Here is a 26,111-nt window from a genome sequence, read left to right as displayed (position 1 = left end):
TGAATCCCACACTGGGTTCTCTGCTGTCAGTGCACAGTCTGCTTCAGCTCCTTTGGCCCTCTCTCTCTCTCTCTCTCTGCTCCTCCCCAAGTCATGGTGTCTCTCTCTCTCTCTCTCTCTCAAAAATAAACATTAAAAAAATTAAAATATAAAAAGCCACCTAATGGTTTCACATAGAAAAGTAAAAAGTTCAAACCTGTTTTTTGAAAGATACACTTTTAAAACCATTATCACTTTGGTAACAATCTAAAGGACAAATTACAGTGTTAAAAAGAGATATTTAGGAGACTATTGTAATGGCTCAAGGTAGAAATGATGAGGGCCCTGGTGAACAACACAACATGGTTGGGGAAGGAGAGGTAAGGAACAAGGATACATCCAGGTTTCTGGCTTGGGTGACCAGGTAGAAGGAGGTACACTTCACCAACTGAGGGAAAACAGGTGGAGGAGTTCTGCTAACCAACAAGGTAAAACAGAGGGAACAATATAGGAATACAAATACTTTTCCATTACCAGGCTATTATATAGAAAACGTGACTAAAACAGTCAGCAATTTTACACTTATTTTTCCAGGCAGGTTTGAATGTTGTACTCAGATTTATAGCATTACTGGAAAACTTCTAGATTTCCAAGTACAGGAATTCCAAAACAAGTGATCACTGGGGAGAGGCACAAGAAAGAATAAGGGGATTTGACAAGACTGAGGAGTCTGCAGGAGAAGGCTGGATGACACTCTTCCAAAAGGTCTCAGAATTTGACATTAACTTCCTAAACTGACCGCCTTTTGGAGAATGGCCCCAGCACTGTCAGTGGCCTGTAGTTGCACTCAGAGTGGCTAACTTTAACAAGCCACACTCACATACTGCATATACTCTGTCAGTGGTAGATGCACTAATGCACAACAGGGGGACAGTCCTTTCTAGTCACTGGAAATCTTTCATTCCGCCACACAGGGTGCTCAACACCTTTTAAGTCAGGTATTACTAATCACAAATTTGCATGATAAGCATGGAATCAGAGCAAAGGTAGACAGTTTAAAGGACCAACTGTGATGTTGGTGTGGACTGATGATTCATCTCTGTACGTTTCTCTAGTGATCTCAGTTGGCCTCTGTAACTCTACTTTTCTGTCCTAAGTCCAGCCAACCCCCCTTCAGACTGACATATTTGTTCTTTATACATACTAATATAATCAACCAACTGTTTTATTTATTTTTAAAATGTTTATTTTTGAGAGAGAGAGAGAGAGAGGTAGGGAGAGAGAGAGGAGGAGAGAGGATCCAAAGCAGGCTCTGCACTGACAGCAGCAAGACCAATGCGGGGCTGGAACTCATGAACTGTGAGATCATGACCTAAGCGGAAGTCAGATGCTTAACCAACTGAGTCACTCAGGCACCCCCAACCATTTTAAATCCATTTTTCCCCAACACACCTGAGGAATAGGACACCCTTTTGTCATTCTCCTATTAGCAATTCCCAAAACAGAAGCTGGAATGACATGAATCAAAATTTGGAGGGGGGGGGGGGTCTGTGTATATCAGAAGAGCTCCTCTCATCACCTTACCCCTAATTCTGACACATGCCCCTGCTTCTGGCCTTAGGAAATAAGTCAGAAAGCCAGTCTGTCTCTTTAAGCCTTAGAATTTAAAATGAGTGCAAATTTTTGCTCTCAGAGGCTCTGGTTTTAAATAATCAGTCTCAAAATGTATTCTTAAATTTGCATGAAGAGCTAGCTTCATAGCAGCCCCCACATACTGGCAAGAGAGACCACCATTATCTCTCTGAGAGAAAAATAGTACAAAAAGAGCAATTTGACTCTATACACATCCTGCCTGTATTGGCAGGAACATGGAACATGAACACAAGGAACATGAAAGGATTAATATTGAGGCTTGAGCTTTAACCAAAAAAAACTTTTAACTTTTAAGCTGTGTTAAAAGTAATAACCTTATAGGGGCGCCTGGGTCTCAGTCAGCTGAGCATCCAACTTTGTTTGGCTCATGTCATGATCTCACAGCTTGTGGGTTCGACCCCTGCATCAGGCTCTGTGCTGACAGCTCAGAGCCTGGAGCCTGCTTCGGATTCTGTCTCCTCTGCCCCTCCCCCCGCTTGCACAGGCGTTCTCTCTCTCTCAAAAATATATAAACATTAAAAAAAATTTCTTTAAGTAATAACCTTATATATTCATTCTGTTTTCTTGATAATTCAAGTATACAAAAGATAACATTCCTTTGGCAACTGAGGATTCTTCAGTGTTTCCAAATAATCATTTGTTCTCATGTCACATAGAGGTTTAAAAAACTGAGTTAAGGCATACCTTGACTGTTGTTTCTGTAACCAAATGCCTGTTTTCTCCCCATCCTTTGCCTTTTCCTTGAGCAGAGAACTGTAAAAGTCTTGTTATTTATTTTTTTTATTAAAAAAAATTTTTTTTAATGTTTATTTTTGAAAGAGAGAGACAGAGCACGAGCAGGCGAGGGGCAGTGAGAGAGGGAGACACAGAATCTGAAACAGACTCCAGGCTCTGAGGTGTCAGCACAGAGCCCAACATGGGGCTCGAACCCACAAATCACAAGATCATGACCTGAGCTGAAGTCTGACACTTAACCGATTGAGCCACCCAGGCCCCCCAGAAACAGTCTTGTTATTTAAATGTAATGATCATCTGTAGTCAAAATCATTGAAGTTTTTTACTAAACTGAATCATTCAAAAAGTATTTATTGAGCATCTACTATGTATAATGTAACACTATAACTTATTGTCCACTCTTGAGAGTAAAGGGCATTATTGACAGAGTGCCAGACGATACTGAGTAAAACAAGATGTATGCCAAAGTTCTATAGTGAATACTGACCTGGTCACTATGAACAATGAACACTATGAACAATGAACAAGACAGACATGGTCCTTATCTTCAGGGAGTTTATAGTCAAGCAAGGAGAACAGAAGTAGAACACAGAATTATATGTATAGAGAACTTTACAAAGGAAAATTGCAAGATGTTATAGAAAGGTAAAGGAATGGACTTGACTTGGTCTCATTAATGAGTTCCATTTCAAACTAGGGGCAGGAAAGAAGCAGGCACAAAGACCTTGCTTGAACACCTACTGTAGGGGGAGCAGGGGAGAAAGGCAGAACATTTAAGAATGGCGAGGGTGTGTTGAGATGAAGCTGGAATGGTGGGCTGGGTGTGATCATGGGGTCCCTAGATAAAATTTTAGATTTTTATTCCAAGGGAAATGGGTATTAAGCAGGAAGCTAATATTGGTAGGCATACATTTTAAAAAAGATAAATTTGGCTGTAGTATTGTTCAGAGGTCAAAAACTTCCTGTGAAAGGCCATACGGTAAATATTTTAGGCTTTGTAGACCAGTCTCTTGCAAATACTCAACTCTGCTGCTGCAGTGTGAAAGCATCCATATAATAAATAAACAAAAGAATGTTTCAGTAAAATTTTATTAATGGACAAGGAAATGTGAATTTCATGTAATTGTGCCATGAAATATTATTCTTCTTTTGATTTTTTTAAAACCAACTTAAAAAGGTAAGCCATTCCTACTTTGTGGACTATACAAAAACAGATGGCAAGATTGTTTGGCTCTGAAATAGAACATGGAAGGGGTAGGAGCTTTAAACAAAATAGCTGAGGATGGGGAAAGGCCTACAGTATTATCTTAAACCATGGTTGCACACTTCTTCACAAAAGACAGAAACCACCAATTGTTTGTATCAAAGAATGGAGCTGCCACTGTCTATTGGCCCCACAAATCGCAGATACTCAACGTGCTGTCTATAAAAATGGTGCTGGGGAGCCCGGGTCATCATCTAATGGGTAATCATCTGACTTTAGCTCAGGTCATGATCCCACTGTACATGACTTCAAGTCCTACCTCAGGCTCTGTGCTGACAGCTCAGAGCCTGAAGCCTGCTTCAAATTCTGTGTCTCCCTTTCTCTTTGCCCCTACCCCACTCACACTCTGTTTCTCTCTCAAAAATAAATAAGCATTAAAAAAAAATTTAGGAAAAGGTGCTAAGCTCAAAGGTTGTGAACTAAGCTGAAGTGCTATAAATTACTGCATGACTAACCATAGTGACGGGTTAAACACATGTTTACACACTGAGGATTTATGTTAAGCTAAGTCAAATATCTGAAATAAACTGTTCTTTCTGAAGCAATACAGCAGACGAAGCTTATGAATGAAAAAAATGTACTTTTAAAAGCATTCTTTCTGAAAGGCATCGTATTTGCCTCTAGCTATTTTCCTTTTTTGTGGATTTATTTCACTGGAGAAATCAATAAAACACACAGAACACACACACACACACACACACACAATTTAAAAATCATTTTGTTGTATTTACCTTAATCTTTTTTCTAGATTAGTTTGCTTTGTTTTTAAGGCCTTGTCATGTAAGAAGTAAAACTAAGTAAGACATACTTACTCTTACTCTCAGATCCCCAGTCACAAGTAAACATAAATATAATATTCTGAACTTAAATTCTCTAAAAATATTTTGTAATTAAAATTTTTTTTCATTTTACATATTTGAGAGAGGGTGTACATGGGAGAGAGGGGCAGAGGGAAAGAGAAAGAAAATCTTAAGCAGGCAACACGCTCAGCACAGAGCCCAACACAGGGGTCAATACCACAACCTTGGGATCATGACCTGAATTGAAATCAAGAGTCACATGCTCAACCGACTTAGTCACCCAAGTGCCCCTAAAAATATTTTGGGGGAAAGAAAAATATATATATATGTGTGTGTATATATGTGCATAATATATATATAAAATGTATTATTCAAATGGCTTAGGTTTTTTATAGAATTTTGTAGTTATACTGTATATTTTATGGATTTTGCTTTTTTGAAGGAATAGTATTATGAAAGTTCAAGAAATCTAACCAATGCGGCTTTATCACTTTCAAAAACTAGAAGGCAACTGAAGTGTGTAAAAATTGCAGACAATACTAAAACTATACCAAGCACTTAGCATTATGCCTGACAACTAACACCTTATAACTGAGAATTGCTACAATTGTTACAGATATTAGTATGTTTTAAAAAACTGCTTTTCAAAGATCACTAGGAAAATACAGGAAGGGTGGTTTTGGTTTTGTTTTCTAGTTCCTTTTCCAGGTGAATTCCACAATGTTTAAAATTCTAGTGAGGTCAGTTTTATTTTTTATTTTTTTTTTAATTATTTAATGTTTATTTTTGAGAGAGACAGAGACAGAATGTGAATGGGGGAGGAACATAGAGACAGGGAGACACAGAATCCAAAGCAGGTTCCAGGCTCCAAGAGCTCAGTGCAGAGCCAGACACGGGGCTCAAACCCACAAACCCAAAAGTGAGATCATGACTGAGCCGAAGTCAGACGCTTAACTGACTGAGCCACCCAGGAGCCCCCATGGTGAGGGCAGTTTTAAAAGTGAGATCTCGGGGCGCCTGGGTGGCGCAGTCGGTTAAGCGTCCGACTTCAGCCAGGTCACGATCTCGCGGTCCGGGAGTTTGAGCCCTGCGTCGGGCTCTGGGCTGATGGCTCAGAGCCTGGAGCCTGTTTCCGATTCTGTGTCTCCCCCTCTCTCTGCCCCTCCCCCGTTCATGCTCTGTCTCTCTCTGTCCCAAAAATAAATAAACGTTGAAAAAAAATTAAAAAAAAAAAGTGAGATCTCATCTCCAACTTCAGTTGGAGTTTAAGTTCTGTATTGTATTTAACACACAATATGCTTAAACATTGATTTTGTTTTAGTATACAGCAGAAATGGTTACCATTCTGTTTATTAAAATGAGGGTATGGTATCTAATCAAGATAGTCACAAGTTCAACGTGAAAGAACCAAATAATCCAAAGATATAAAAAGCAAAACTACAATAAAGATGGTGACACTCCTTTTGTACACATCAAGAACATAGGTGACATCAGGATCTTTTCAAAGAGGTTTACATTTTACTCCCACCCAGTAAATGCTTTAGTGGCCTTAAAAGTACCATGGAATTACCTTTCTTCCTCCCACTTTAAAGAGCTTTTTAAATTTTTTTTCATTAAAGTTCAAATCTGTTTCTTCCTTGGCTCATCTGTAAACCTAAACTTTATCACTTCTCTGGAGTTGCTTGTTTTCATAAGGATGTATCTCAACTTTCTCACCTATAAGTGCAAATGGGATGTGGGGAGGATGCTCAGATCCAGCACATAACCAAATGCAGGTTGCAATAGCAGTCTTTGACTCCTTATTAAAATGAGGGATGCAACTGGGGGATTCCCAAAAAACTCAGAAAACTTGGCATTGGAGGGTAGCATTAGACAGGTCTCTAGGGCAACACTGTCGTTTTCAGCCCATACCAGCAAGAGCAGCCCACTGTAATTATAACAATATAACCGAACATGGCGGGCCTAACATAGGGGAAACAGGCTTTCTGCAGCACAACGCTGAAAGGGCAATGCAGAACTGTAGGGCAGGAAGTCTTTGTGCAGCTGCCCCATACTCCTGCAGGTGGCTGCCGCACACTACCAGACCAGGCATCCATGGGCCACCACCCCTAGCATTGCCCAAGCCAAGAACATGGGTGCAGGGCTCTGGGGAGCCTGGGTGCCCAAACGCCAGAAAACACTCATGGGGACGAGGCGAGCTTGTACATGGTGCTTCACTGCCAGTCTTGTCTATTCACTTAAGGAGGGAGGAGGGGCTGGGCTCGGCAAGCTCCCCACCCTCACCCGTGTCTCTCCTCTCTGCTCCAACTGGGGACTTCCAGGCCACTTCTCCGTGTCCCCAGGACTCTGAGAAAGTGAAAGCAGCCAAGTGGGGCACTGTTTGGTAGACCACAACTTCAGCCACTGCCCCAAAGTTCGAAAACCATTCAACCATAAGAGCCACAAAGGCCACAATGTGTCCACTCCAGTGAGTGGCTTAGCTGGAGAGTGGGGAGGAGAGGAGGTAAAGTTCTGGCCTCCAATGTTTAAGCTTCAGCTGCAAAGAAGCCTTTCTTACCAGCTGGAAATCTCTAAACCACCCCCCAAAGCCATTTTTTTAAAATGACGGATTTATTGAGCTATAATTCACATATCACAAAATTTACTTTAAATGTACAATTGAGAAGTTTTTAGCATATCCTGAGCTGTACAATTATCACCACTAAGCCTAGAACATTTTCATACACCCAAAAGATACCCAAATCCATTAGCAGTCACTTTTCATTTCTCCCTCCTCCTGGAAACAAACTTACTCTCTACTTCTATGACTTTGCCTATACTGGACATTTCATAAAAGCAGGATCATGCAATATATGTTCTTTGGGGACTGGCTTTTTTCACATAGCCTAATGTTTCAAGGATCATCTATGTTGTAACATGTATCATTACTTCCCTCATTTGTATTGATGAATAATACTCTATTTTGTGAATAGACACTCTGTTTACCCATTCATCAGTTGATGAACATTTAGGATATTTCCACTTCTTAGCTTTGTGAATAATGCTAAGAACCTTCAAGTGCAAGTTTCTGTGTGAATATATGCTTTCAATTCTCATGCATAAAAACCTAGGAGTGGAATTGCTGGGTCATGCAAAAACTACGTCTAACATAAAAACTGCCAAACTATTTTTTCAAAGTTTTCAAAATTTTAGAACCCCACCAGCAATGTATGAGGGCTCTAGTTTCTCCACATCCTTAACTGTTGTCAAGGTCTGCTTTTTATTTTAGCTGTCCCAATGAATGTGAAGTAGTATCTCGGTGTGGTTTTATGTTTCCCGAATGGCTAATGACATTGTGCATCTTTGCATGCACTTACTCGCCATTTGTAGATCTTTGCAGAAATGACTATTCAAATCCTTTGCCCATTTTCTTAATAGGTTATTTGTCTTTTTGTTGTTGTTGAGTTGTAATAGTTCCTTCTATGTTCTAGATATGAATGCCTTATCAGAAACATAACTTGCAAATATTTTCTCCTAGTCCTTGAGTTGTCTTTTCACTTTCTTGATGGATACCTTCAAGTGTAAAAGTTTTGAATTTATTTTTTTGTCACTTGAGGTTTTGGTATCATATCTAAGAAACAACTATCTAACCCAAAAGTCATAAAGATTCACAGCCACAGTTTCTTCTGAGAGTTTTATACTTTAAGATCTTACATTTAAGTCTGTGATCCATTTTGACTTAATTATTGTATACCATCTAAAGTAGGAATCAAAATTCATTCTTTAGTATGTGCTATCTAGTTGTGCCAGCACCATTTGGTGAAAAGACTTCTTTCCCTGTTGAATTATTTTGGCACCCTTGTCAAAAATCAATTTAAGGCTGGTAAGTGTAAGATTTTATTTCTGGACTCTCCATTCTATTCCATTAATGTATATGTCTAGAATTACACCAGTAAACTTACTGCCTTGATTATTGCAGCTTTACAGTAAACATCAAAAAAAAAAAAGTGCAAGTCCTCCAATGTTATGGACTGAATTGCATTCTCCTAAATTTTATATGTGAAGCCCTAACCCCCCGATGTGACTATATTTGAAAACAGGGACTTTAAGGAGAAAATTAAAGTTAATGAAGTTGCTATGGTTTGAATTGTGTCCTCCCCCCTGAAATTCATATGTTGAAGCGCTAACTCCCAATGTGATATTATTTGCAGGTGAGGCCTTTGGGAGATAATTAGGTTTAGATGAGGTAAATGAGGGCAGGACTCTCATGATAAGATTAGTGCCTTTATAAGAAAAGACACCAGAAAGTTTGCTCACTCTGGCTCTGGCTCTCTCTCTCCTTCCCTGCTATGTCAGGACACAATGAGAAGGCAAGAAGTATTCTCACCAGAACCCAACCAAAGCTGGCATCCTGATTTCAGACTTCCAGCCCCTAGAACTATGAGGAAATAAATTTCTGTACCTTTAGCCACCCAGTCTACAGCATTTTGTTATAGCAGCTTGAGCTAAGACAGAAGTCATGAGGGTGGGGCCCTAACCTAATAGGACTGGTATTTATATAAGAGGAAGAGATACCTTGGGGTGCCTGGGTGACTCAGTCAGTTAAGCATCCAACTCTTGATTTTGGTTCAGGTCATGATCTCACGGTCCTAAGTTCAAGGCCCATGTTGAGCTCCATGCCCAGCATGGAGCCTCCTTAAGAGTCTCTCTCTCTCCCTCCCTCTGCCCCTCTCCTGCTTTCATGCTCTCTCTCTCTCAAAAAACAAACAAAAAAACAAAAAACCCCACATAAAAATAATGGAAAAAAAAAAAAGGGAAGAGATACCAGGAATGTGCATGAACAGAGGGAAAACCAGTGAGAAGGCTGCAAGCCAATGAGAGGGGTCTCACCAGAAATTCACCCTGCCCATTCCACGATCTTGGACTTTCAGCTTCTGGAAGGGTGAGAAAATACATTTATGCTGTTTAAGCCACCCAGTCTGTAGTATTTTGTAATGGCAGCCCTAACAGACTAATTCATCTAATTTTATTCTCCTTCTTCAAGATTGTTTTGACTATTCTGGGTACCTTGCATTTCCATATGAGTTTTAGGATCTGCTTGTCAATTTCTTAAAAAAAAAAAAGCCAGTTGGGATTTTGATAGGGATTGCACTGAATCTGCAAATCAATTTGGGGAGTATTGCCAACTTAACAATATCAAGTCTTCTGATCCATGAGCATGAGACTCTTTTCACTTGTATTGTTTAATTTCTTCTCACGATATTTAGTAGCTTTCAGTGTTCATCTTAAAGTTCTTTTGTTAAATTTGTTCCCAAGTATTTTATTCTTTTTGATATTATTATAAATGAACTATTTTTGGGGTGCCTGGGTGGCTCAGTCGGTTAAGCATCCAACTTCAGTTCAAGTCATGATCTCACAGTTCATGGGTTTGAGCCCCGTGTCGGGCTCTGTGCTGACAGCTCAAAGCCTGGAGCCTGCTTCGGATTCTACATCTCCCTCTCTCTCTGCCCCTCCCTCATTCATGCTCTGTCTCTCTCTGTCTCTCAAAAATAAATAAAAGTTAAAAAAAATTTATACATGAACTATATTTTTTTTAAATTTTGTTCATTTTGAGTGTATAGAAATATATAATTGGTTTTTGTATTTTGATCATATGTTCTGCAACTTGCTGAACTTATTAGTTCTAATGGGTTTTTATGGATTTCCTTAGAATTTTACATATACAAAAACATACTATCTACCAGTGGAGATAGTTTTATTTCTTCATTTTTAATTGGATGTCTTTTACTTCTTTTTTTTTTTTTTTTTTTTTTTTTATTTTTGCCTAATTTCCCTGGCTAGAGCCTTCAATACAATGTTGAATAGAAATGGCAAGAAAGATTGTAATTTGGCCCAGGTCATGATATCAAAGTTCATGGGTTCAAACCCTGCCTAGGGCTCTCTGCTGTCAATGCTGTGCCGGCTTTGGATCCTGTTTCCCTCTCTCTGCCCCTCCCCAGCTCTCACATGCGTGCACACACACACTCTCTCTCTCTTTCTCAAAAATAAACATTAAAAAAAAAGAAAGGAAGAAAGAAATGGTAAGAAACTACATCCTTGTCTTGTTCTTGACCTGAGGTGGGAAGCATTGATCTCTTACCATTAAGTATGTTAGTTTTATTAGATCAAAGAAATTCCCTGCTAGTCCCACTTAATTTTTTTTTTATCATGAAAAGATGTTGGCTCTTGTCACATTTTTTCTGTATTGATTGAAATGATCATGTCGTTTTTGTCCTTTATTCTACTAATATAGTGTATTACACTGACTGATGTTCATAGGCTGAATCACCTGTATAAATTATACCTAGTCACATCATATAATCATTTTTATATGTGGCTGGATTTGTTTTGCTAAATTTGCTTGGATTTTGGTTTGGTTTGGTTGAGCATTTTTATGTCTATAATCATAAACAAAATGAACAGAGACACAATGAACATAAAAATTGTCCTGTAGGTTTCTTGTGATGTTCTTTGTCTGGTTTTCGTTATCAAAGGAACAGTGGCCTCAATGACTGAGTTGGGAAGTATTCTCTCCTCTTCTATTTTTTGAAATACGTTGTGAAGGATTGATGTTAATTCTACTGTAAACATTTGGCACAATTCACCAAAGAAGCCATCTGGACCTGAGAATTCCTTTGTAGGTAGACTTTTTTTTTTTATTGCTAATTCAATCTCTTTTGTTGTTATAGGTCTATTCAGATTTTTCATTTCTACTTGAGTCAGTTGCAGTGTTTTATGACTTTCTAGTCACAAGTGTGTCCATTTCATTTAGACTAATTTGTTGGCATACAATGTTCATGGTAAGAATCCTCTTCATTTTGTTTTTTTTTAAATATGAAATTTATTGTCAAATTGGTTTCCATACAACACCCAGTGCTCATCCCAACAGGTGCCCACCTCAATACCCATCACCTACCCACCTCTCCCTCCCACCCCCCCCCCCATCAACCCTCAGTTTGCTCTCAGTTTTTAAGAGTCTCTTATGTTTTGGCTCCCTCCCTCTCTAACCTTTTTTTTTTCTTCCCCTCCCCCATGGGTTTCTGTTAAGTTTCTCAGGATCCACATAAGAGTGAAAACATATGGCATCTGTCTTTCTCTGTATGACTTATTTCACTTAGCATAACACTCTCCAGTTCCATCCACGTTGCTACAAAAGGCCATATTTCATTCTTTCTCATTGCCACGTAGTATTCCATTGTGCATATAAACCACAATTTCTTTATCCATTTATCAGTTGATGGGCATTTAGGCTCTTTCCATAATTCCGCTATTGTTGAGAGTGCTGCTATAAACACATAGGGGTACAAGTGCCCCTATGCATCAGCACTCCTGTATCCCTTGGGTAAATTCCTAGCAGTACTATTGCTGGGTCATAGGGTAGATCTATTTTTAATTTTTTGAGGAACCTCCACACTGTTTTCCTGAATGGCTGCACCAGTTTGCATTCCCACCAACAGTGCAAGAGGGTTCCCGTTTCTCCACATCCTCTCCAGCATCTATAGTCTCCTGATTTGTTCATTTTAGCCACTCTGACTGGGGTGAGGTCATATCTGAGTGTGGATTTGATTTGTATTTCCCTGATTAGGAGCGAGGTTGAGCATCTTTTCATGTGCCTGTTGGCATCTGGGTGTCTTCTTTAGAGAAGTGTCTATTCATGTATTCTACCCATATCTTCACTGGATTATTTGTTTTTCGGGTGTGGAGTTTGGTAAGCTCTTTATAGATTTTGGATATTAGCCCTTTGTCTGATATGTCATTTGCAAATATCTTTTCCCATTCGGTTGGTTGCCTTTTAGTTTTGTTGATAGTTTCCTTTGCAGTGCAGAAGCATTTTATCTTCATGAGGTCCAAATAGTTCATTTTTGCTTTCAATTCCCTTGTCTTTGGGGATGTGTCAAGTAAGAAATTGCTGTGGCTGAGGTCAGAGAGGTTTTTTCCTGCTTTCTCTTCTAGAGTGCTGATGGTTTCTTATCTCACACTTAGGTCCTTTACAAATTTTGAGTTTATTTTTGTGAATGGTGTAAGAAAGTGGTCTAGTTTCATCCTTCTGCATGTTGCTGTCCAGTTCTCCCAGCACCATTTGTTAAAGAGTCTGTATTTTTTCCATTGGATATTCTTTCCTGCTTTGTCAAAGATTAGTTGGCCATACTTTTGTGGGACTAATTCTGGGGTTTCTATTCCATTCCATTGGTCTATGTGTCTGTTTTTGTGCCAATACCATGCTGTCTTGATGATTATAGCTTTGTAGTAGAGGCTTAAGTCTGGGATTGTGATGCCTCCTGCTTTGGTCTTCTTCAAAATTACTTTGGCTATTCAGGATCTTTTGTGGTTCCACACAAATTTTAGGATTGCTTGTTCTAGCTTCAAGAAGAATGCTGGTGCAATTTTGATTAGGATTGCACTGAATGTGTAGATTGCTTTGGGTAGTATTGACATTTTAACAATATTTATCCTTCCAATCCATGAGCACAGAATGTTTTTCCATTTCTTTACGTCTTCTTCAATTTCCTTCATAAGCTTTCTATAGTTTTCAGCATGCAGATCCTTTTCATCTTTTGTTAGGTTTATTCCTAGATATTTTATGCTTCTTCGTGCAATTGTGAATGGGATCAGTTTATTTATTTGTCTTTCTGTTGCTTCATTGTTAGTGTATAAGAATGCAACTGATTTCTATACATTGATTTTGTATCCTGCGACTTTGCTGAATTCATGTATCAGTTCTAGCAGACTTTGGTGGAGTCTATCGGGTTTTCCATGTATAATATCATGTCATCTGCAAAAAGTGAAAGCTTGACTTCATCTTTGCCAATATTGATTCCTTTGATTTCCTTTTGTTGTCTGATTGCTGATGACAGCACTTCCAACACTATGTTAAACAACAGCGGTGAGAGAGGACATCCCTGTCGGGATCCTGATCTCAGGGGGAAAACTCTCAGTTTTTCCCCATTGAGGATGATATTAGCTGTGGGCTTTTCATAAATGGCTTTTATGATGTTTAACTATGTTCCTTCTATCCCGACTTTCTCGAGGGTTTTTATTAAGAAATGATGCTGAATTTTGTCAAATGTTTTTTCTGCATTGATTGACAGGATCATATGGTTCTTATCTTTTCTTGTATTTTTTTATTATTTTTTTTAATGTTTATTTATTTTTGAGACAGAGAGAGACAGAGCATGAACAGGGGAGGGGCAGAGAGAGAGGGAGACACAGAATCTGAAGCAGGCTCCAGGCTCTGAGCTGTCAGCACAGAGCCCGACGCAGGGCTCGAACTCACGGACCGTGAGATCATGACCTGAGCCAAAGTCGGACGCTCAACTGACTGAGCCACCCAGGCACCCCTTATCTTTTCTTTTATTAATGTGATGTATCATGTTGATTGATTTGTGAATGTTGAACCAACCCTGCATCCCAGGAATGAATACCACTTGATCATGGTGAATAATTCTTTTTATATGCTATTGAATTCGATTTGCTAGTATCTTATTGAGAATTTTTGCATCCATATTCATCAGGGATGTTGGTCTGTAGTTCTCTTTTTTTGCTGGGTCTCTGTCTGGTTTGGAAATCAAAGTAATGCTGGCTTCATAGAATGAGTCTGAAAGTTTTCCTTCCCTTTCTATTTTTTTGCAACAGCTTGAGAAGGATAAGTATTATCTCTGCTTTAAATGTCTGGTAGAATTCCCCTGGGAAGCCATCTGGTCCTGGACTCTTATTTGTTGGGAGATTTTTGATAACTGATTCAATTTCTTCGCTGGTTATGGGTCTGTTCAAGTTTTCTATTTCTTTCTGTTTGAGTTTTGGAAGTGTGTGGGTGCTTAGGAATTTGTCCATTTCTTCCTGGGTGTCCAGTTTGTTGGCATATAATTTTTCATAGTATTCCCTGATAATTGCTTGTATTTCTGAGGGATTGGTTGTAATAATTCCATGTTCATTATGATTTTATCTATTTGGGTCATCTCCCTTTTCTTTTTGAGAAGCCTGGCTAGAGGTTTATCAATTTTGTTTATTTTTTCAAAAAAACCAACTCTTGGTTTCATTGATCTGCTCTACAGTTTTTTTTTAGATTCTATATTGTTTATTTCTGCTCTGATCTTTATTATTTCCCTTCTTCTTCTGGGTTTGGGGTGCCTTTGCTGTTCTGCTTCTATTTCCTTTAGGTGTGCTGTCAGATTTTGTATTTGGGATTTTTCTTGTTTCTTGACATAGGCCTGGATCGCAATGTATTTTCCTCTCAGCACTGCCTTCGCTGCATCCCAAATTGTTTGGATTGTTTTATTTTCATTTTTGTTTGTTTCCATATATTTTTTAATTTCTTCTCTAATTGCCTGGTTGACCCACTCATTCTTTAGTAGTTGTTTAACCTCCATGCTTTTGGAGGTTTCCCAGACTTTTTCCTGTGGTTGATTTCAAGCTTCATAGCATTGTGGTCTGAAAGTATGCATGGTATGATCTCAATTCTTGTATACTTATGAAGGGCTGTTTTGTGACCCAGTATGTGATCTATCTTGGAGAATGTTCTATGTGCACTCGAGAAGAAAATATACTCTGTTGCTTTAGGATTCAGAGTTCTAAATATATCTGTCAAGTCCATCTGATCCAATGTCTCATTCAGGGCCCTTGTTTATTGATCCTGTGTCTAGATGATCTATCCATTATTGTAAGTGGAGTATTAAAGTCCCCTGCAATTACCACATTCTTATCAATAAGGTTGCTTATGTTTGTGATTAATTCTTTTATATATTTGGGGCTCCCGTATTCGGTGCATAGACATTTATAATTGTTAGCTCTTCCTGATGGATAGACCCTGTAATGGTTATATAATGCCCTTCTTCATCTCTTGTTACGGCCTTTAAAGTCTAGTTTGTCTGATACAAGTATGGCTACTCCAGCTTTCTTTTATGGCTACTCCAGTAGCATGATAGATAGTTCTCCATTCCCTCACTTTCAATCTGAAGGTGTCCTCAGGTCTAAAATGAGTCTCTTGTAGACAGCAAATAGATGGGTCTTGGTTTTTTATACATTCTGATACCCTATGTCTTTTGGTTGGAGAATTTAGTCCATTTACATTCAGTGTTATTATAGAAAGATATGGGTTTAGAGTCATTGTGATGTCTGTAGGTTTCATGCTTGTAGTGAAGTCTCTGGTACTTTGTGGTCCTTGCAACATTTCACTCACAGAATCCCCCTTAGGATCTCTTATTAGTGGTTGGTTTAGTGGTGATGGTTTAGTGGTTTAGTGGTGATGAATTCCTTCAGTTTTTGTTTGTTTGGGAAGACCTTTATCTCTCCTTCTATTCTGAATGACAGACTTGCTGGATAAAGGATTCTCGGCTGCATATTTTTTCTGTTTATCACATTGAAGATGTCCTGCCATTCCTTTCTGGCCTGCCAAGTTTCAGTAGATAGGTCTGCCACTAGTCTTACCGGTCTCCCTTTATATGTTAGAGCATGTTTATCCCTAGATGCTTTCAGAATTTTCTCTTTATCCTTGTATTTTGCCAGTTTCACTATGATACGTCATGCAGAAGATCGATTCAAGTTACGTCTAAGGGAGTTCTCTGTGCCTCTTGGATTTCAATGCCTTTTTCCTTCCCCAGATCAGGGAAGTTCTATGATTTGTTCAAGTACACCTTCAGCCCCTTTCTCTCTCTCTTCCTCTTCTGGAATTCCTATTATATGGATATTGTTATGTTTGATTGCATCACTTAGTTCTCTAATTCTCCCCTCATACTCCTGGATTTTTTTATCTTGTTTTCTCAGCTTCCTCTTTTTCCATAATTTTATCTTCTAATTCACCTATTCTCTCCTCTGCCCCTTCAATCCAAGCTGTGGTCACCTCCATTTTATTATGCACCTCATTTATAGCATTTTTTAGCTCCTCCTATTTCTTAGTCCCTTGATCTCTGTAGCAATAGATTCTCTGCTGTTCTCTATAATTTTTTCAAGCCCAGCGATTAATTTTATGACTATTATTATAATTCTTGTTCCATTATATTGCTTAAATCGTTTCTGATCAATTTGATAGCTGTCGCTACTTCCTGGAGTTTCTTTTGAGGAGAATTCTTTCATTTCGTCATTTTGGATAGTCCCTGGGGTGGCGTGGAACTGCAGGGCACTTCCCCTGTGCTGTCTGGAGTAACTTGTGTTGGTGGACAGGGCCACAGTCAGACCCGATGTCTGTCCCCAGCCCACCACTGGGGCTACAGTCAGACTGGTGTGTACCTTATCTTCCTCTCTCCCAGGGGCAGAACTCACTGTGGAGTGGTGTGGCCCCTGTCTGGGCTACTTGCACACTGCCAGGCTTGTGGTGCTGCTTTAATGGGATCTGGTGTATTAACCGGGGTGGATCCACAAGGTGCACAGGGGTGGGAGGGGCAGGCTCAGCTAGCTTTGCTGTGGGTGGTCCCCTGTAGGAGGGGCCCTGCAGCACCGGGAGGGAGGCCAACCTGTCGGAGTTATGAATCCACAGAAGCACAGTTGGGTGTTTGCGCAGTGCACAAGCAAGTTCAGTGAACTGGTTCCCTTTGGGGTTTCAGCTGGGGGATGGGAGAGGGAGATGGCGCTGGCCAGCACCTTTGTTCCTGGTCGAGCAGAGCTCTGTCTTCCAGGGCTCTACACCTCTCCCTCCTGTTGTCCTCTCACCCTCCCACTCTCTGAGCAGAGCTGTTGACTTATAACATTCCAGATGTTAAGTCCCGCTGGCCATCAGAACTCATGCAGTCCGGCCCCTCCACTTTTGCAAGCCAGACTCAGGCTCTGCCTTGCCAGGCGGGCTGCCCCTCCACCCCCCTGGCTCCCTCCCACCAGTCCGTGTAGCGCGCACCACCTCTCCGCCCTTCCTACCCTCTTCCGTGGGCCTCTTGTCTATGCTTGGCTCCAGAGAGTCCGTTCTGCTAGTCTTCTGGTGGTTTTCTGGGTTATTTAGGCAGGTATGGATGGAATCTAAGTGATCAGCAGGACGAGGTGAGCCCAGCGTCCTCCTACGCCGCCATCTTCCTGAATCCTCTTCATTTTGTAGGGTCAGTAGTAATGTTTTCAGTTTCACTTCTGAATTTAATAATTTTAATATTTTTTTCTTGTTCAGTCTAGCTAAAAATTGTCAACTTTATTGATCTTTTCAAAGAAAAATCTTTTGGTTCTGTTGATCATCTTTTTGAAATCTCTTTTTCATTCACTTCTGTTCTAATGTTTAGTACTTCCTTGCTTCTATTTCCTTTAAGTTTAGTGTGTTTTCTTTACTCTAATTTCTTAAGGTGAAAAGTTAGGTTATTCATTTGAAATCATTCTTCTTTTATAATATAGATATTTATAGTTATAATATCCCCCTTTTAGCACTGCTTTAACTGTACCTCATGAGTTCTAGTATGTTGTCTTTTTGTTTTCATTTAACTCAAACTATGTTCTAATTTATCTTGTGAATTCTTCTTGGACTCTGGTTATTTAGGAATGTCCTATTTGGGGTGCCTGGGTGGCGCAGTCGGTTAAGCGTCCGACTTCAGCCAGGTCACGATCTCGCGGTCCGTTGAGTTCAAGCCCCGCGTCAGGCTCTGGGCTGATGGCTCAGAGCCTGGAGCCTGTTTCCGATTCTGTGTCTCCCTCTCTCTATGCCCCTCCCCCGTTCATGCTCTGTCTCTCTCTGTCCCAAAAAAATAAATAAACGTTAAAAAAAAAAAATTTTTTTAAAGGAATGTCCTATTTAATACCCACTTTTTATGAATTGCCCAAACATCTGTTATTGAGTTATAATTTCATTCCATTGTGGTCCACTGTATTATTTCAATACTCTTGAATTACTAAGGTTTCTTTTATGGTCTAGCATATGGTCTGTCCTGGAGAATGTTCCATGTATACTTGAGAAGGATGTGTATTCTGTTTTGAGTGGACTGTCCCTTAGATGTCTTTTAGTTCTAGTTAGTTTATAGTTTTGTTCAAGTCTTCTGTTTTCTTGTTGATCTCCTTGGTTGTTCTACACATAATTGAAAGTGGGGTGTTGAAATCTCCAACTATTGTTGAATTGTCTGTTTCCCCCTTCAATTCTGCCAGGTTTGTTTCATGTATTTTAGGGATCTGTTATTAGGTGTATATAAGTTTATAAATTGTTATGGATTGACTCTTTTAGTATTATAAAATATTATTCCTTGTCTCTATTAATTTTTGTTTTACAGTCTATTTTGTTTGATACTACCGCAGTCACTTCAACTTTCTTTTGGTTACTATTTATATGGTATATTTTGTTTCCATCCTTTTATTGTCCATCTGTTTGTATCTTTAAATCTAACATATTTCATATAGACAGCATATAGTTGGATCAAGTTTTTTTTTTTCATTCTTTCTGCCTACCTCTGCCTTCTGATTAAAGTGCTTAATCTTTTATGTTTAATGATTTAATGGCTATGTTTAATAGCCATTTTGCTATTTTTTTCTATGTGTCTTATATCCTGTTAGTCCCTCTATTCTTCCATTACTGCCTTATGTGTGAAATAGATCTAGTATACCATTTTAATTCCCTTGATATTTCTTTTACTATATTTTTAAAGCTATTTTCTTGGTGGTTAACCTGAGGATTTGCAGTAGTCCCTCCCCCCTTATATACAAGTTCAGTTTCCCCAGTTTTAGTTACCCAAAGTCAATCACAGTCAAGAAGTAGACTGTCCTCCTTCTGACATACCATCAGAATTAGTAGCACAACAATACATCACAAGGCTATGTCATTCACCTCACTTCATCATGCAGTCATTTGATAATCTCATATCATCAAGAAGAAAGATGAGTATAGCATAATAAGGTATTTTAAGAGAAAGAAAGATACCACATTCACATAACTTCTATTATAGTATATTGTTACAATTATTCTATGTAATTATTTTTATTAATCTCTTACCATGCCTAATTTACAAATTAAATTTTATCATAGGTATGCACATATAGGAAAAAACATAATATATATATTAGTTTCAGTACTGTCTGCAGTTTCAGGCATCCACTGTGGGTCTTGGACCATATCCCCTACAGATAAAGGGGAGACTACTATACAATCAACATCTTAACATAACTATGGATTCTATTTTGCTTCGAGTTTCTTCTTGGAATTTCAATAGTCTAGTCAAAATTAACTCCAAAAACATAAAAAGGAACTTTCAACTCACAAACACTGTTGAGGTACACATTGGGATGTTGCCATTATAATAAGTACCTGCCTCTGGTATGAACACTTACCTTGTCTAATAGTACATTCTGCCACAACCTAAAGATACTGAGGTAACTTCTGTCTCTGGCACCAAAAGATGTAAAGAAAAACTGCAAAGAAAAACAGAACAATGATTTTAGTGTCATAAAAACAAGTGGGAAGGAGTGTCATGAAGATCTGTTGGCACTTGCTATGGTGAAAGCAAACTAATATGACACCATTACCTACTTTATATTTAAAAAAATGTTTTTAATGATTATTTTTGAGAGAGAGAGAGAGAGAGAGCGTGGGAGCAGGGAAAGGGCAGAGAGAGGGGGAGACACAGAATTCAAAGCAGGCTCCAGGCTCTGAGCTGTCAGCACAGAGCCCAATGTAGGGCTTGAACGCATGATCCATGAGATAATGACCTGAGCCAAGTTGGATGCTTAATTGACTGAGCCACCAACGTGCCCCTATATATTACTTTTGTTTCACTCTTTGCTAAAAGAGAAGAAAAACAGGTAACTGGTACATGAACGAGGTATCTTTAAAAATTGTATCTTACAGGAAGTACAATTTTATCAATATTTACTCAGGAAAGGAGCTTGAAATAGGTAGATATTTATGTACATGTAATTTAACTATTAAAATAATCTTCTTAAAAAATTTTTTTTACATTTATTTATTTATTTTGAGAGAGACGACACATCGTGCAAGCAGGGGAGGGACGGGGCGGGGGGGGGAGAGAGAGAAAGAGAGAGAGAGAGAGAGAGAGAGAGAGAGAGAGAGAGAGAGAATCCCAAGCAGCCTCCGCACCACCACCATGGAGGCTGATGTGGGGCTCAAACCCACAACCAGTGAGATCATGACCAGAGCTGAGATCAAGAGGCAGATGCCTAATCAACTGAGCCACCCAGGTGCCCTATTTTAAAGATCTTAATTTCAAATAATATCATCTTTCATAGTCTTCTGAAAAATCCAGAAATAGTTAACTTCTACTAATTATATATATAACACTCCCATGTTAAAACTTAACTTTGCTTTGAATGCTATAGAAAAAAAAAAAGCATGTTTCAATCTATAATTCTATGTTTGGTTTTAGCTCTATCTCTTCCTCTGCATTTAATTGATTTTGCAAAGTCACGTTTTGGAATAGGCTTTTATGAGAAAATCTGACAAGTGACAGCACTAACGACAGTCTCTCAGTGTATCATCTCTTCCGACCCCATAGTTAGTGACTTTTCATGACTGAGTGGTTATTTTTAGGGATGAGAAAGCTCAGTTGTTGTTTGATTTGTTAAATAACATGTCAAACAAATAATGTTTTGGGTGTTTATACTTTTCATAGAAAGATTTTTAAGTGCTATTTGCTAGTTAGTAAATTGAAATGTTGCTATATATATACTCCATAAAGGAAAACTTTTCATAACAAGCATATATCTAGATTTTCCAAATACGATTACATACATAGTATGTAACTGAACGATGACTACTTACTATCCTCTATCTCATTTTCTTAGACCCAAATCATTTGTTTTTGTATTTTTTGTATTGTAATAATCTTGCAACCTTTTTGTTCAGGTATATAGATAAGAAAAACCTCCTCATCTCTCTTTCGCCACTGTCTTATGATTACTAATTCCCACATCTTAAACTAAATAACTTGTAATCTACTTTATCCACTCATGCATACAATCTATCACTTAGTTCTACAGGTCTTAGTTCCTTGGGTCACTTTTCTTTTCCTTAGTTTCCTCATCTGCAAAATGGAATAACTATAGTAGCAAAGTTTTGTAAAAATTAAATGGGAAAATATATGTAAAGAACTTAACACAGTGTCTTAGAACAAATATATTCAGCAAATGCCAGTTGTTATTAAAATTAAAATGCTTGACCCTGAAATTTCACCAAATATGTGAGGAAAAGTCATACATGAGCTCTAGAAGGCATGGTCAGGCTGTTCACTGCAGCACTGGTGGGTAATAACAAAATATTGGAAATGAACTAACATTAGAACAAGGAAACCATGGTAAATTCATTCTATGAAATACTACACAGCACATGTATAAACAGAAATAGTTCTATCTGTATGTGCTAACCTGTAACTCCAAAAACTGTTAAGCTCTTTTTAAGAAAGGAAAACTGAAAAACAACATGTATAAGATAGAATTTGCTTTTAAAAACAAAGCAGAGGAGGAGCCAAGATGGCAGAACAGCATGGAAATTTTTTCTGCATCTCGCATCCATGATATACAGCAAGATCAACACTAAACTATCCTCCAAACCTAAAAAACTGATATGAGGATTAACACAACAATCTGCACAACCTGAACCACAGAACTCAGCAGGTACACAGCATGGAGAGGTAAACTGGGGAAGAGAGAAGCTGCAGAGGGCAGGGATGAGTTTTTGCTTGCAGAGAGAGGACAGAGATGGGAGGAGAGTATGGAAAAAGCACCCCCCGCCAAAAGCAGCTGGAGAGAAAGTGGAAACATGGAAACAGCCTCAGGGATTGAACTATAAAGGGCGAAAGAGGAGGGTTTAAATTGCATTAAGACTCTATAAACAGGGGGAGCACAGAGTCTGAAACTCCACAGCTCAATACCTGGTGGTGCTCTGGTGGGAAAGGCGAATCCCCAGGAGCAGAGTGGACTGCAGGAGATCCTCAGGTCACACAGGGGTAAGTGGTTCCACTACTCGAAGGACATTTGGTAGAGGCTGTGCAGCCACCCAGTCCCAGCAGACCCCAGGGAATGACCACATTCACTGGTGCTAGAACAAGGTCGTTAAGGGTGAAGACTGGTGCCAGACATGTGTTGTGATTTTCCACAATCCCTAAAATGCTGCTGCTACACGACTGCGTGAACTTTTTCTGGGACGGATTGGCACCCAGCAGCAGTCAATGGGCATCAGCAGGAGCATGGACCTGCGAACATTCCTGGATGTGGCTGACACCCGGCCATTGCTCGGTGAGACCCTCTCCCAGAGGATCTGAGAGGGTCAAAGCTGCAGTCTCTCAGAAGTGAGGGGTCGGGGAACAGAGCCACATCTGAGATAAAACTCAGGAGGGAGGTGCCTCCTGGCAACCTGATGGCTTGGACACAGACAGTGTAAAAGCAGGAAGTGGACAGAAGCCGGGGACAAAAGACAGGTGCACAATTACTGGTCGGGGAGAGCACATAGTTCCGATACTAGAGACTGGGTAGCTGGGTGACACCATTTTCACCCCTCCTGCGCATGTGCATACACACCTACAAGCTCCACAACAATCCACCACCAGTAAGCTAAGTGGTGCCATCTAGTGCAGAACGGAGCCATTACACTAAGCCCAGACCAACTGGGCCAACCTCGCTTTTTAGGATCACCACAAATCTCTCCGCCTGCTTAGTTTATGGACTATAAAGTACTTCATACTTTGACTTCTAGGAGAAAACATGTAATTTCAATTGTATTTCAGTCTGTTTGCTGCTCCATCTATTCAATTGTCTTTTTTTTCTTTCTTTTTCATTTCTTTTCTTTTTCTTGAATACAGAAAGAGAAAAAATTTTTATTTTCAATTTTTATTAAAATATTATTTTTTCTACTATATTTTTTACTTTTTTGTAAATTTTTCAAATTCTATTTTACTTCCATCATTTCATTTTGTTCTATTTCACTGTATTCATTTTCTCAAATTTTCAAACGTTTTCTTTTTTGTTTTTCTTTTTTTTTTATTTTTTTTTACTTTTTATTTTTTTTCCTCTTTTTCTATAATCTATCAAACTCCTTTCAATTACCAGACAAGACACACCAGTATCTAGCATCATTTATTTGATTTGTGTGTTTATGTTGCTTTTAATGTTTCCATTTTATTCTTTTTAACCTTATTAATTCATTTTGTTCCTTCAAAATGACGAAACAAAGGCATTTGCCCCAAAAGAGCAGGAAGAAACAACAGCCAAGGACTTAATCAACAGAGATACAAGCAAGATGTCTGAAGCAGAATTCAGAATCACGATACTAAGAATACTAGCTGGGGTCAAAAATAGATTATAATCCCTTTCTGTGGAGATAAGAGAAGTAAAAGCTAGTCAGAATAAAATAAAAATGTTATAATTGAGCTGCAATCTCAAATGGATGCCACGGCAGCAATGATGGATGAGGCAGAGCAGTGAATCAGTGATATAGAGGACAAATGTATGGAGAATAATGAAGCAGAAAAAAAGAGGGAGACTAAGGTAAAAGAGCACAATTTAAGAATTAGATAAATCAGTGACTCACTAAAAAGGAACAATGTCAGAATCACAGGGGGTCCCAGAAGATGAAGAGAGAGAAAAAGGAGTAGAGGGTTAGGTGAGCAAATCATAGCAGAAGATTTTTCTAACCTGGGGAAAGACACAGACATCAAAATCCAGGAAGCACAGAGGGCCCCCGTAAGATTCAACAAAACCAACCATCAACAAGGCATATCATAGTCAAATTCACAAAATACTCAGGCAAGGAAAGAATCATGAAAGCAGCAAGGGAAAAAAAGTCCTTAATCTACAAGGGAAGACAGATCAGGTTTACACCAGACCTATCCACACACACTTGGCAGGCCAGAAAGGAGTGGCAGGATATCTTCAATGTGCTGAATTGGAAAAATATGCAGTCAAGAATTCTTTATCCAGCAAGGTTGTCATTCAAAATAGAAGGAGAGATTAAAAGTTTCCCAGACAAACAAAAATTAAAGGAGTTCGTGACCACTAAACCAGCTGTGCAAGAAATTTTAAGGGGGACTCTCTGAGGAGAGAAAAGACAGAAAAAAAAATACCAAAAGCAACGAAGACTAGAAAGGACCAGAGAACACCACCAGAAACTCCCAACTCTACAAGAAACATAATGGCAATAAATTCATATTTTTCAATATTCACTCGAAACATCAATGGACTAAATGCTCCAATCAAAAGACATAGGGTAATGGAATGGATAAGAAAACAAGATCTATATATATGCTGTTTACTAGAGACCCACTTTAGACCTGAAGATACCTTCAGATTGAAAATAAGGGGATGGAGAACCATCTATCATGCTAATGTCACCAAAAGAAAGCCAGAGTAGCCATACTTATATCAGACAATCTACACTTTATCTTTTTTTTAATTTTTTAAAAATTTTTTTTTTCAACGTTTATTTATTTTTGGGACAGAGAGAGACAGAGCATGAACGGGGGAGGGGCAGAGAGAGAGGGAGACACAGAATCGGAAACAGGCTCCAGGCTCTGAGCCACCAGCCCAGAGCCCGACGCGGGGCTCGAACTCACGGACCGCGAGATCGTGACCTGGCTGAAGTCGGACGCTTAACCAACTGCGCCACCCAGGCGCCCCTAATCTACACTTTAAAACAAAGACTGTAACATGAGATGAAGAAGGGCATTATATCATAATTAAGTGGTCTATCCACCAAGAAGACTTAACAATTGTAAACATTTATGCTCCAAATATTAAGCACCCAAATATATACGTCAATTAATCACAAACACAAAGAAACTCACTGATAACAATACGATAATAGTAGGAGACTTCAACACCCCACTTACAACAATGGACAGATCATCTAAACAGAAAATCAACAAGGAAACAATGGCTTTGAATGACACACTGGACCAGATGGACTTAACAGATACATTCAGAAAATTTCATCCTAAAGCAGCAGAATACACATCCTTCTCCAGTACACATGGAACATTCTCCAGAACAGATCACACACTGGGACACAAATCAGCCCTCAACAAATACAAAAAGATCGAGATCATACCATGCATATTTTAAGACCACAATGCTATGAAATTTGAAATAAACCACAAGAAAAAATGTGGAAAGATAAGAAATACTTGGAGACTACAGAACATCCTACTAAAGAATGAAAGGGCTGGAGAGGGAAGATGGCGGCGTAGGAGGACGCTGGGCTCACCGCACGTCCTGCTGATCACTTAGATTCCACCTATACCTGCCTAAATAACCCAGAAAACCACCAGAGGATTAGCAGAACGGAGTCGCCGGAGCCAAGCGCAGACGAGAGGCCCACGGAAGACGGTATGAAGGGCGGCGAGGCGGTGCGCGCTCCACAGACTGGCGGGAGGGAGCCGGGGCGGAGGGGCGGCTCGCCGACCAAGCAGAGCCCCCGAGTCTGGCTTGCAAAAAGCGGAGGGGCCTGACGGACTGTGTTCCGACAGCAAGCGCGACTTAGCGGCTGGGAGGTCATAAGTTAACAGCTCTGCTCAGAAAGCGGGAAGGCTGGAGGATGAAGGGAAGGAGAGCTGCTGAGCTCCCGGACGACAGAGCTCAGTTTGGTGGGGAACAAAGGCGCTCGCCAGCGCCATCTCCCCCGCCCATCCCCCAGCCAAAATCCCAAAGAGAACCAGTTCCTGCCAGGGAACTTGCTCGCTCCGCGCAAACACCCAACTCTGCGCTTCTGGGGAGCCAAACCTCCGGCAGCGGATCTGACTCCCTCCTGCTGCCACAGGGCCCCTCCTGAA

General features: G+C 39.6%; 1 protein-coding gene across 2 annotated transcripts in view; it reads right to left on the bottom strand.

Annotated features, from left to right (window-relative positions):
- Positions 1-26,111, bottom strand: part of GRAMD1C (GRAM domain containing 1C) — a 117,291-nt gene that overhangs the window by 48,494 nt on the left and 42,686 nt on the right. For both annotated transcript variants that reach the window (XM_040484546.1, XM_040484548.1), the window contains one exon: positions 19,666-19,746. In XM_040484546.1, the coding sequence (XP_040340480.1) occupies positions 19,666-19,746 (81 nt within the window). The remainder of the gene's footprint in view (positions 1-19,665; positions 19,747-26,111) is intronic.

The sequence above is a fragment of the Herpailurus yagouaroundi genome, unplaced genomic scaffold (assembly GCF_014898765.1).
Source record: "Herpailurus yagouaroundi ecotype Mexico unplaced genomic scaffold, PumYag 162, whole genome shotgun sequence".
Classification (NCBI taxonomy): domain Eukaryota; kingdom Metazoa; phylum Chordata; class Mammalia; order Carnivora; family Felidae; genus Herpailurus; species Herpailurus yagouaroundi.
The sequence above is the reverse complement of the archived record's forward strand: the minus strand, read 5'-3'. Positions and strand labels throughout refer to the sequence as shown.